This window comes from Quercus suber, unplaced genomic scaffold (assembly GCF_002906115.3).
Source record: "Quercus suber isolate HL8 unplaced genomic scaffold, Cork oak 2.0 scaffold_224, whole genome shotgun sequence".
Lineage (NCBI taxonomy): Eukaryota > Viridiplantae > Streptophyta > Magnoliopsida > Fagales > Fagaceae > Quercus > Quercus suber.
Window position 1 is genome coordinate 218785 of NW_027069682.1, and position 13177 is coordinate 231961.

The window sequence follows — 13177 nt, forward strand, 5'->3', positions numbered from 1 at the left end:
TTTTTTTTTAATTTTTTTTTTCATGGTATTGCTAATTGTATTTTTCATTAAATAGTCATCGAATCCAGTGGAGGTAGCCGAGTGCCCAAGTGGTTAGACACTCGGTTCCAAAGTGGCTGCACTTTGAAAAAACTCCATCGGCCAGCGATTTACCTTTGCCCATCCATCGCAACAGTAATTAATTCCTTAATTGAAAGTTTTGGGAATACATTGGGTCAAAGACCAAAAAAAAAAAAAATTTAAATAGTCTTTGGTCCCAAATTTTGGGGATACACTAAGCAACACTAAGTCAAAGACCAAAAAATAAAATAAATAAATAGTCTTCGATTCTAAATTTTAAAAAATTTGAGTTTCGCTCGGTCATGGTTTCATAATAAATTGGAATAGACCATATATATTTTAAACCCAATTCGGGGGTTATAGCTAAATTGGCACCTTTCACATCTCTCCATGTATCCTCGGCACTCCATTTTAAACCCAAGTCTAAATTGGCACCTCCACATTTTTCCGCGTATGAAGGGCTTATGGTCCATCATGTTGTAATTATTTCTGAAACAAAAAAATAAACCCAAGTCCCTGAAAATCTCTCACTCTGTATCTAACTCAGACTCTCTCTCACTGTCCCTGCCCTGCCATGGCTCACACAGTTAGGTACTCTCTCTCTATCTCTTTCTATTTCTTTTCTGTAAAAATAAGAAATTTCAAAAACCTATTTGATAACCTTAGCTTTCATTATAGTCTTTCGTTTGGATGCGTTGTACGTCTCCCTCGTTTGCTTTCTCCTTAATAATGATGGGTCATGACGACGACAACAACAACAATGGTTCCGCTTTCGCTTTTCTCCTATCTCATGTAAGCTTTACACTGCTCACAACGTACATCGTATACGGCTATTTCGTGACTATTCTTGATTTCTTTTTTTTTTATTTATAATACATATTATATTATTGATGTTTTTTCCTATATGACATTCAAGTCAATTAGAACCATTTCAAGGTTAGAAAAGATATGGGGTTTAATCTAATTCTAAGCAATAATGGAAAGAAGAACTAAACACAGTTATCGTTGAGACAATGTTTAATTTAATCGTAATTACTGCCTAACAATTAATTTTGCTGTTGTGTTGCATTTCCTAATGTGAAATGGCATTGGGAATAGTAGGTGAGAGTGTACTTGTGATACTGACTTCGGGGAAAAAAAAAAAGCCTATGGAAAGATGCTAATGGTTAAAAAATCTACCATTTGTTTCTTTTGAATTATTTTTTTGATAAATTGTTACAACAAGTGGAGGAGAGGGTATTTGAATTTTGAAACCGTAGTTCTCCTTAGAAAGCTCTTGGAGTTTCTTTTGAATTCTAAGTATTAGAATTCCAATGGCTAGCATGACCGGCTGGAGTCAGCCTCATGAAGTGGAGTTACTACTTTGAATCTTCCCTTTCCCTTCCCCCTCCCCTTGGGGCCAAAAGTCATTGAAAATAAGTATCAAAGGAAGTTGCATTTTTGGGCAAAGAAAAAATTGATCAGGCACCAAATATGTAAATTTATGTGTGATACATTAGTGTTCTGTTCTAAAATTTTCCTTAAATAAATAAGAGCAGTGTCTGTGCCATTTATATAGCAGTGGTATCTGATTTATTGTTTTAAATTGGAACAAATTGCTTCATGTTTCTACTTTATCAACAAAACCGCATGGTAAGCCAATTTATCATATGGGGTACTGGTTTTTAGTAAGAGAGGTGTCCTCAATGCATACATTAGGAATACATTTCATTGTTGCCTGATTGCTAGGATGACAAAAAGTATGCCTTTTCTTTTTGAAATTATTTTAATAATCACAAATATGAAACATATAAAATTTTTCATAGTTTATATTGTGATTTTAATGTTAAATATATGTGTCACTGTGCTATTTGTGATTCATACAACATTAGATTTTCTGCTTGGTATACCACACCAAAATTAATACATACAATCCCTATAATGCATCTGAGGTTAAGAGAGATAGATATGACAGTTGTCTTAAGTTCTTTTATATCAGAAGCCTTTAACAATTTGAACATTTAAGTAAAAGTATGAAAGCATAAATTCCCTAAAGTCCAGGTAAAAATAATCTATATCCTCCAACATCCTTTGAGACTTGTTAAATCTCTGTAAATGATAAAAATTAGATTTCAGGTTACAAAAATTAATTGCCTGTGCATATGTGCTTGTAGGAAGTTCCAGTTTAGAGGAGGACATGATATTTCCTAGAGGGAACATGGTTTGTCAATTAGTGATGGTGATACTTTTATTTTTCTTGTAAAGTTGCTGATGCTGGATATAGTACATACTGTACAGTTGAGTCCCTTTGATTGTGTGCATATTCTAGCATGTGCACACACACATGCATTCAACATGTCTCTGTGTTTTGCATGTTGTTCACTGCTATGAAGTTGGTTCTTTCAGTTGATATTAGTTTCAGTCATTACTATAACCATGAAGTGGCATTTTGCTTGCAAGCCAAATACTTTCTGAGTTTTATATTCTTATATAATAGATTACATTAGAATCAATGAGTCATTAATAAAGCAGAGCATAATTTGTCTGCTGTATTATTCATTAACTTTTTGAAATGCCTTCCAATTCTCTAATATCAGTTCTTATATCTTCACTTACGTGTAAATATGACTATGATGAAAATTTTGGAAAATTAAAAAAATCTGTATGAGATAAATATATAAACCATTTAACTTCTTAATAACTTAAAATATGTGTTATCGCAGCTAATAGTAATGTTATGTCTCAAGTTTTCCCATAGCGGTCATATTAAAATATAGATGACAAGTGTAATTCCTTTGGGCATTCCTTGATCTCTCTCTCTCTCTCTCTCTCATGCACATCTTGACCTGAAAGTTTAAGAAGCAATATGATATACATACAGAGTATAGATTAAACTTAAAATAATAAACCGGGGGGGCGGGGTGGTCATAACACTATTTTTCTTTGATCACAATGCCCTGTGCAAATTACTAAAAGAATGAATTATATGTATACCATATATAAACATGTGGGCAAGCCTTGCTTAACTAAAACCAGTTTGTAAAGCTGTGTATATGAAGAATTGGCAATTCTCGAGTTCTTGATGTGTGCAGTATCTTGAGTACTAATTGGATCTAGGTGTTAGAAGTTTATGACACCTTGTGGATCATCTGGTTCTAAAAAATGACATCTTGAGGAAGGCGAAGGAAAGAACACTTTTAGAACTAGATGTTCATATTGAATCCAGAAGTGTTTGGCCTGCAAAATTGTTCATTGTCATAGAGAATTATGAGATGCCAATTACTGCTTTTTCTTATTGATTTTACATAACTAGAAATTTTCATAAAGGTCTTCAAACCCCAAAGTGTATTAGAATAAATATTACTGCTAATTATCATGTGAATTTGTCATCATAGCCATATTTACATGTAATTGTAGTAGAGATTTCAAACCCCAATTGAAGCCTTTTTTTTTCCTCTCCTTTTTAGGTGGGCTTAACATAATTGCTCATGGTTGGGTATTTCATGGTAAGTCCTTGCCAGATATTATTAATGTTTCCCAGCAATGCACTTCTCAGTGAAATCATTGTTCTTTTGCAGCCCTTATGACGTAGGAAAAATTAGAGAAGTATGTCTAGTTGTGCTTGTGGTAGGTTAAGGTTTAGGTGGATTTGTGGATATTGGGGTGTAGAATCTTTTTATTGGATTTATGGTTTAAAAGAGAAGAAGAAAAAAGAAGAAGTAGATTTCTTTTCTTTTTTTTAATATGTGAACTGTTTTATGAACTATACCTATGAATTGTAACCTGTAAGCAGTAACCGAGAGAAAGAAAAGAAAGGAGAAAAGAACCCTAAGGCCAATGTGCCTCACTACTCAAAACATTCAATTTATTAATGAACTCTCCATATCCTTTGAATACATTGAGCACGACTATATATCTATAAAGACTCTTTCTTGTACTAGTATGGACTCCTACTAGTATTAAGACTACTAAACTAAAACCTTATAAAATACTAACTTGGACCCAAAGAAAATAAAACCTTAGATACTTTAGGATCTCTTCAAGTTAAAAGATTCTAGACTCAAATAAATTACCAAACTTGCAAGAATTTCGGAAATGACATATTTGCCTCTGAATATAAAATTGCCCATAACAAATAAAAAACTGTTTTGAACCTAAAAGACTCATTCTTAGACCATGAAAACCACACAATTTTTACTTCAATTGGACTTCACACGTGGACCCCATAAAATAATTCTTGAATAGGTGAATTTGCAATGTGATAGCAAAGCACTCTTCCATGGATGCATCACTAGATCACCTTATATCAACATTTTGTTTCTGTTGGCTTTTAACAACTCTGAAGATATGATGGGAATAAAGTATTAAGGGTGACCAGTTACCTGAGTTACTTTTAAATTGTATTGCCTTTTGTTTTCTGTGCTACTAGCAGATTGATTGAGGGATGATTGTTATCTTTGAGCACAAGATTCAGAGCAAGTTTCCATAAATAAATAAATAAATTCAGGACAAGATTGTCAGAAAAATTTGAAAGTCTTTGGCATTGTGATATTTTCTTAAATAGGTGAGTTCTTTTGCCCTCATCAATTGTATCCTTTCCGTCATGATGATGATTGTAAGGGTATAGCATACTTTTTCTTCACAATCTTGTGTGAATGTGTGCATAAGCGTTCGTGCATGTGCTTACTTAGTATTTTTATGATCTTGCACCATTTGCAATCCTTTTTTTTTTTTTAAAATCAATTCTGTCTTGAATGTTACAGTATAATGTAGTTTCATAAGTCATGAATAACTAATTTAAGAATAAGGGTTCCCTTTTTATGTTAGGGTATGAGTGGCCCATGGTCTTGTAAGTTTAATAAAGATTGTGTATGTGCCGAGTCTAGCAGTAATACATGGCTTCTCAAATTTGTAGAAGATATGTTTCTTTGCATTGGTTAATGTTTATAAAGATAAAATAGATCTGTACAACCAATAATGTTTGCTTAGTAGAAGTTGTCTATATGTGGCCAAGTCACATTTGGTTCACTCAGCTTAGCTTCGATAAAATCCCAATGTCGTATATTTCAGGTTAAGATTGAGCAAGTAGTTGTTGAATCTGTCATCTCCAACTTAGGCCACCATTGGCTTCTCAAATTTGTAGAAGGTATGTTTCTTTGCATTGGTTAATGGTTATAAAGATAAAATACATCTGTACAGCCAATAATGTTTGCTTAGTAGAAGTTGTCTATATGTGGCCAAGTCACATTTGGGCCACTCAGCTTAGCTTCGATAAAAGCCTAATGTCGTATATTTCAGGTTAAGATTGAGCAAGTAGTTGTTGAATCTGTCATATCCAACTTAGGCCATCATTTAGATTATACATTCCTAGGGGCATCCTTATTGAAAGTGTTTAAAAAGATAATCAACAAATTCCTGTTCTTAATTTCTTTTTTCTTTTTTCTTTTGGGGTGGGGGAGTGAACTATGGGCAATGTATAATATTCAGAATTTCATGACACTGTTTGGATTTCTGGTTTATGGACAAAATTCTATATTGAATCATTTTCTAGCTTTGGGGTCCATCCCTTCCCCTTCAAAACCCCCCACACACCCCCCCCCACCCCCCCCCCCCCCCCCCCCCCCCCCAAAAAAAGCCCTACAGAAGGTATCTTATGACCCCACCCTATCATCGTAGCATGTGAGACCCACACATGTTGTGAGAGAGAAGTTTAATAAGACCTATCTCATAAGATGCTTTTTCCAAGTAAGGGAAGTTATTTGTAATCTTCAAAAATTAGTTTCATGGGTTTGCGGACCGTCTTAATACGATACTTTTTCCAACCTAGAGTGGTCCCTTGGTTTATTTAAATAAGGAACGTTTTCCCAAGTAAGGAAAGTTGTTTGTAATATTTGAAAATTAGATTTATGTGTTTGTAGACCGTCTCATAAGATACTTATCCAACCCCACAATGGACCCCACTCCCTCTATATTTAAATAAGGAAATAAGGAAGGTTTTTCCAAGTAAGGAAAGTTGTTTGAAATATTTGAAAATTAGATTCATGTGTTTGTAGACCATCTCATAAGGTACTTTTCCAACCCCACAATGGACCCCACTCCCTCTTCATTTAAATAAGGAAGGTTTTCCAAGTAAGGAAAGTTGTTTGTAATATTTGAAAATTAGATATAGTATTAAACCCGAACTGGATGTTGATCCGGACTATGAGTTGGGTCACTGGTTTAACCAGTGGATCATCGATCAAATCGCAGGGTCAAATAAAAAAGTTTTAAAATTAAATATAAATAAAATTAAGTTTGAGAAATCATAACTTGAGTATGTAAATAAAAAAAAATAGGCATATGCCATTTCATACTATCAAAAAAAATTGGTGTAAGATCAATTGTTGATTGTGTCGTAGGGTCTGACATTTAAACGGTTGTAGACACTACAAATATTCCATTTCATAAATTATAGTAATAAACAACAAACATACATAGAAAGCAATAAGTAAGAACTAACAATTACAATTTAGTGATTTACAATCATTAATTTTATACATAGAAAGGTTAATATAATAAAAAGAAATTCTTATAGACTTATAGTTTTAATTTATATTTGTCAGTAAAGTTAAGGTCAGCTAAAGCCTAAGGCAATAAACAAAATTCAAAGCAACAAAATAGTCAAAACTCAAAGAAGAAACAATTGTGACAGTGTCACACACTCACATTGTACACGACAAAAAAAATCAAACAAAAGATGCTTAAACTTAAAAGCAATCAAAAAATAAAGTATAAAAAAATAAAAAATAAAAAATAAATAAAAAAACCTAAACTAAGAAAGATAATTGGTGGCATAGAGTCATATGGTCATATTTACATGCTAATTGGTGGCTAAGTACATTTATTTAGACTTCAAAGCTCACAAAATTGATGCATGGTAAGAGCTTGTAGCTGTTGGTTTGGAGAATTGTGAAAACTGAAAAGCAATGGTACACGTACACACTACAAAGTGCAAATCCGCATAGAACAATGTTTTTTTTTTGGTTGGATTTTTTAGGTTTTCTCTTGTTTAAATTACCATTTTATTACATATTTAAACAATAAAAGAGTCAATAAAGTGGATCTATTAATGTAATTTTACACAATTCACAAACCCGGCCGGGTTAATAAAACCCAACTGGTTCACACGGGTTGCTTAAAACCCACCGGGTTACACTGGTTTTGACCAGGTCATGTACTGTTTTGATCCAATTGATCACCCAGCCCGTTCTATGCGTTGGGTCACTGGTCCGAACAGCCGGGTTTAATAACACTCATACATGTGTTTGTAGACCATCTCATAAGATACTTTGCCAACCCCACAGTGGACCCCACTCCCTCTTCATTTAAATAAGGAAGGTTTTCCAAGTAAGGAAAGTTGTTTGTAATATTCAAAAAATTAGTTTCATGTGTTTGGAGACCATCTCATAAGATACTTTTTCCAACCCCAGTGGTGCTTCTTTCCCTCTTCATTTAAATAAGGAAGGTTTTCCAAGTAAGGAAAGTTGTTTGTAATATTCAAAAAATTAGTTTCATGTGTTTGGAGACCATCTCATAAGATACTTTTTCCAACCCCAGTGGTGCTTCTTTCCCTCTTCATTTAAATAAGGAAGTTATTTCCAAGTAAGGAAAGTTATTTGTAATCCTCAAAAAATCAGTTTCATTTGTTGCAGACCTTCAGAATTGGGTGTGAATGCTGCTTGATTGACAAGAAACTTGACTTGGTGCTTCTATATCACAATCTCATGGCAAAATATTTTCTTAGTGCCTGGGCTTTCCTGTCAAGTACCTGAATATATTAACGTCAAAACAAATCTATATATAATAACATCAAAATAAACCAACATAATTCTCAGTGCCTAGGCTCATAATAAGATAACTATTTTCTTTAAGAGATTTCTCAAGTTTGGTTGCTTTGGAGCATGGAGCATTAGGTACTGTGTATGGACTATAGTAATGTCTGTGTTTTGGGTCTAAAATGATGTTGGCCACATCAGTCGAGTCTTTCTATAGTAATAACTATTTTATGTTCTAATTTATGAACTTTTTGTCTTTCCAAAAACCTGATGCATTAAAGAATTTCCCAAGTCGGGCTTGCTCAGGTGCATTAAATTAGTGTGTATGAACTGTTGTCACGGTTGTGTTTTGGGTCCTAATGTGAGTTGGGCTACATTGGTACCGTCTTCCTACAATAATAACTAATTTAAATTATAATTTATGCACCATTTGTCTTTCAAAACATTCAGACTATTCAAATGAAGAGTGACATTAAATTGGAATTACTCAACTCTTTAGATATCTTTGGTAGTCTTATCCTGGAATTAACTCCCTTTTCTGTTCAAATTACTATTAGTCAAATGTACTTTTAGTACTCCAATTAAGAACTTATGTTACGATATTTGAAATTTACATTATTTGTCCACAAAAATGATAAGATTTTCTTGAGAATCACAAAGGTTATATATGGAAAGAAATGGGGACCACCTGTCAGAAAATTGAATAGATTTGAGAGTTGGTTACGGCATTAAAGCCCTATAAAACGCGGTGTCTCTCCAAAGTGTTTCTCAAGCTTCTATACTTATCAAAAAAAAAAAAAAATTAAGTATTTTGCAAGCTTCTCATAGTTCTATCAAGTGCAAGAAGAGAGCATGGGGCACAAAAAGACTCAAACAAAGATGATTCAAGGAGAAGATGAAAGGCGAATTTCGTTGTCAAAACAACGATCTGGCCTCTTCAAGAAGGCCAGTGAACTTTGCACCCTGTGTGCCATTGAGACAGCCTTTGACATCTTTTCCCCTGATGGCAAGGCCTTCTCCTATGGTATCCCCTCTGCTGATGTTGCAGCGAACAGGCTTGGCCAGCCTGATGCTTATACAATTCAGGAAGCAGAGGCTCACCATGAGAGAGTTCTATACGAGCTGCGCAAGAATTATTCTGATCTGGCTTCTCAACTGGACACTGAAAAGAAGCGGGGGGAGAAACTGAAGCAGATTATGAATGAAACCTCAGGGTGCTCTAGCTGGTTCAGTACTCCGTCTAGTGAACTCAGCTATGAGGAGCTGCTGATTCGGCAGGCAGCAATGGAGGATTCTAAGGGGAAGCTAACCAAGGGAATAGAGGAGAGGCTTGCCCAGACTTCTGCTTCATCTGCAGCCATCAACACTGCTCGAGCTACTGATCCCCTGGGTACTGATGCATCTGGGGGTAATTCTTCTCTTGATCCTCACGGCCGTATTGTAGGCCATTAATCTTGGTGATTCTGAATAAAGTGATGGAAGAGAGTTTGACTGGACTGTTTTTTTGTTTTAGTCTTTTTCATATTTATTTAATATCGTCAAGTCACTCTCTTTCTGTCTCAGATGCTTTTTGCTTTGAGAGCTGGATACTCAGTATTCAAACTCTGTTTTAAGTTTTAACCATGTTGTTGTTGAAGAATATGTTGTGACAAAAATAGATGCTGGTTATGGAGGCATTAGGCAATGACATCATGCTATGTTTGCATTTTTAACTGGACTTTGCTTTTTCTTTCCTTTTGGTTTGTTCCTTTTGTGCTTCTCAAGTGGTTAGTAAGATCTCTTGAGATTGGACCACTCTTGTCATGGAGGTCATATCTTATGCGATTGTCCCTATAGATATTATTCCCTTATCAAGGCACCTAAGTACTCTATTTGAGGTTTGATATGGTTCTCATTCCTATTGAAAGGAAAGATGGGTGTAAGACCCTATCAGGTACTGTGATGAAATTATTATGTTCAGGGATCAAGTAAAATTGCTGAATGAAGGTTAGTAATATAGTTTCTAGGTTGTGTGAAGGCAATTCAATATATAATGAAGCAGTTGAGATGCAAAAATTATGAACCATTTGTATTTCTTGGAAAGTCTATGTTATCTTGTGCTTTTCAGGATATATGCAATTGGATGCGTTTTACTGATTGTTTACTTACTGAGATGTGTTTTACTGATTGTTTATTTGCTGAAAATACTATACAAAGGATGGGGATTTTTTTTTAATAAAAAAATTTTGCATGTAGGACCCCACCAAAATAGCTTAAAAAGTAGAAACTAAAATAGCTAGATTTTTTTGGGTTTGCCAAATGAATAATTATTCAATACTTTGGGAGTCTTTCCTCTCACATAGTTGGTTCTACTAATTAAATTTATGGTGGGATTTACCATTCATGTGAAATGCGTGAGTAAAACGTCTTTGTTTTCTCCGAGAGGGGTAGTTTTGTTGGAATTGGTAGGAGTTAAATGAAACTCTTAGAAAGTAGCAAAAAATTGAAACTCTAACATTTAAACTGATATGTAGAATTGAAATCGTGTTTCTAAGACATGATTTATGTATAACATGAATACTATTGATCTTTTTCTTAAAGATATCCAATTTGATAATACTTTTGAATTTTTGTTGCTTTAGAGATATTATGTATAATATCCAAAGTTTCAAATTGATATGTAAAATTGAAATAAACACAATTTCTGTATAACGTAAATAGTATTGAATTTTTTTCATGGAGATAAGATTTGAACGTTTGATATCCAAATTGATATGTTGAATTGAATATGGTTATTAACGAGATGGCAAACGCAAGATAAACCAAAAGGCAGCATCCTCAAACAAAAATGTATTAAACAATATTTTGTTAGAAATGTAGGGTTCTTCTATAATTGGGTATGGCATCCAGAACGACCAGAATCATTTATTTCAAAAGGTTTTATATTAGAAATTATTTGTGAGAAAGCAACGGTCATAGCAGAGCACATAGTTCTTGGATTTGTGGCATACAGGAGGCAGTAGTGAAAGGTGAATCTCCATATATTTTTCCGACTCTGAACTCTACAAGTGTGTTGTTCCATAGTAAAACATTTTAATTCAGGAAGCCAAGGAATACACTATTTTATTCGGTCACTTATTCCATTTTATTTTGAAACCGCAATTGTGATTTTTTGCCCAAAAATATTGAACCAAACAGACACTTAAATTCTTGTTTGGATTAAGGGGGAAAGAAAGGGGAGTGGAGGAATGTAGAGTAGAGTAGAGTTGGCTAAAAATGACTAATTATAAGCTAATTCTACTCTACTTTACTCTACTCTTCCTTTCCTCTCAATCCAAACGAACCATTAAGGTTTGGATATCCCCAAGTAAAAAAAAAATCAAAAGTATTTATGTTATACATAAATCATGTATTAGAAACAAGATTTCAATTCTACATATCTATTTGAATATTAGACATCTCCGTATCTGCTATTTGGATATCAAGCATCACAATTTTTGTATGAAATGAATAGTATTGAATTTTTTGTCTTATAGATATTCAAACTAATAATACTTTTGAATTTTTTGCTTTAGAGATCCTATCCAAAACTTAAAGGTTTGAATGTTTGATATCCAAATTGATATGTCAAATTGAAATTGTGTTTCTATTACACGATTTTTATATAACATGAATACTACTGAGTTTTTGTCATAAAGATAAAAGTTTAGATGTTTGATATCCAAATTTAGATGTTTGATTTTGATATCTAAACTGATATGTTGAATTGAGTTATTTTGCATATGATGATTGCTGTTGGTTTTATTACATTGTGTCAGTATGTACCTTTTCTTTTCTGATTCAGTTTGCGACATTCTGAGCTGCATTCAGATCTCTAGACTATGAACTCTTACAAAAGTTGCTGTAGTTTGATGTTGATATTGATGTCTTCGGTCTTCCATTGAATGCAACTCGTTCATCGATCCAGACAATGTATATATTCTTCGATCGTGACATTCTACTTTGAATTGACTGAGTGAGTGTAGCAAGGATTGGAGGATCATATCCACTTGAGATTCTAGAGCACTTTTTTTTGTTGTTATGTTTTTTGTACCTCCTCATTTTCCTTTGGCCCCTTTTTATGCTCGCAATGGGAGTAATCCTCTCTCTATTTCTCACTAGAAAATGAAATTGGTCGCGAGATTCATGGGCCCTAATTGAGATTAAAATGCTCTTGAGAAGTTTGGAGTTTTTACTTGTGTTCTTTCTTCAAGTGTAACGTCTCTACAAAACCAAGTTGTCATGTCATGGAAAGGTTGAGCTGCCTCGTTAGTATTAGTAATGTACTCATCAACAAGGGGTAAAAGAATATGCTGCATACAGCGGGTGCAACATGTGCCTTCTCCAACAAAGGACCCTACTTTCCCCATTGTTATGCGTCTTCTATTGTGAATTAAATTATTATTATTATTCAACTATTTAGTGAGTGAAAAAAAAAAATGATCTAACTAAAAATTATTTTAAAAAAAAGACACTTTATCCTCTAACAACTAAGCCTGATACCAGTACTTTAGAGCTAGCAATGGATTCTTAATACAATGGTTAACGTTGACTATATGTATTCTTTTAGTTGTTTTATTTTATTCGAAACCATATGTTTATTACTTACTTAATTGACATGTTATTGTCTTCCTCTATATTTTCTCATTCCTTCAATTTGACTCAACGCATTCTTTTCTTATCCATTAAGATTGTGTAGGTATGATACATTTATAAATAAATAAAATGTATAGTAGAATTCTTGTATGTTAGAATAAGGTGTAAAATGTGAATTTTCAAAAACTTATGTGGTAATCTTAGCATTCATTTTACTATTATTTACTATATAATAAAAGTTGGGTCTTAAAAACCAATAGCCTTATACTTCAATGGAGTCTACTATCTTTTTTTAGAAGAACCACAGTTCAAATCTCTCCTCCCTCATTGTATTATCAAATCATAATTTAGCTAAAACTCTATTACCTAATTTTTAAGAAATTAATAGTCTATTTCAACTAAAATTATATTTATCTTATTAATCTTTAGAATAGGTTAATTTAGGTAAAACTCTTTTCCTTTATAGGTTAATTTAGGTAAAACTCTATATTATCTAAAGTTTCAAGACATTTTAAAATTATACTCCAGCTAAAATTCTATTGCCCAAAATTTCAAGAAATTTAAAATAGAATTTAATATTTATTATTATGATAGTTTCAATAATAATTGTAAACTAGTCAATAACTCACACAATGTATGAGAAGTTTAACAAAATATGATTTTTTTCTCTCTTTTATTTTTATTTTTATTTTTGTCTAAATGTAAGATTT

The 13177-nt window shown here is 33.2% G+C and overlaps 1 protein-coding gene across 6 annotated transcripts; it reads left to right on the plus strand.

Moving 5' to 3' along the window:
• The first annotated feature begins 374 nt into the window (after positions 1-374).
• LOC112029829 (agamous-like MADS-box protein AGL62) lies at positions 375-12432 on the plus strand. 6 transcript variants are annotated; one of them, XM_065780069.1, is made up of 6 exons: positions 385-651; positions 739-852; positions 3507-3545; positions 4472-4603; positions 5110-5185; positions 7731-9745. In XM_065780069.1, exon 6 carries the CDS (start codon positions 8706-8708, stop codon positions 9303-9305), a length of 600 nt encoding a protein of 199 aa, XP_065636141.1. In that variant the 5' UTR covers positions 385-651; positions 739-852; positions 3507-3545; positions 4472-4603; positions 5110-5185; positions 7731-8705; the 3' UTR covers positions 9306-9745. The 6 variants fall into 6 exon arrangements, with proteins under 6 accessions (XP_065636144.1, XP_065636141.1, XP_065636142.1 ...); XM_065780070.1 differs by lacking the exon at positions 3507-3545; XM_065780072.1 differs by lacking the exons at positions 3507-3545; positions 4472-4603; positions 7731-9745 and adding an exon at positions 11677-12432 and having other exon boundaries at positions 375-646.
• Positions 12433-13177: the final 745 nt, after the last annotated feature.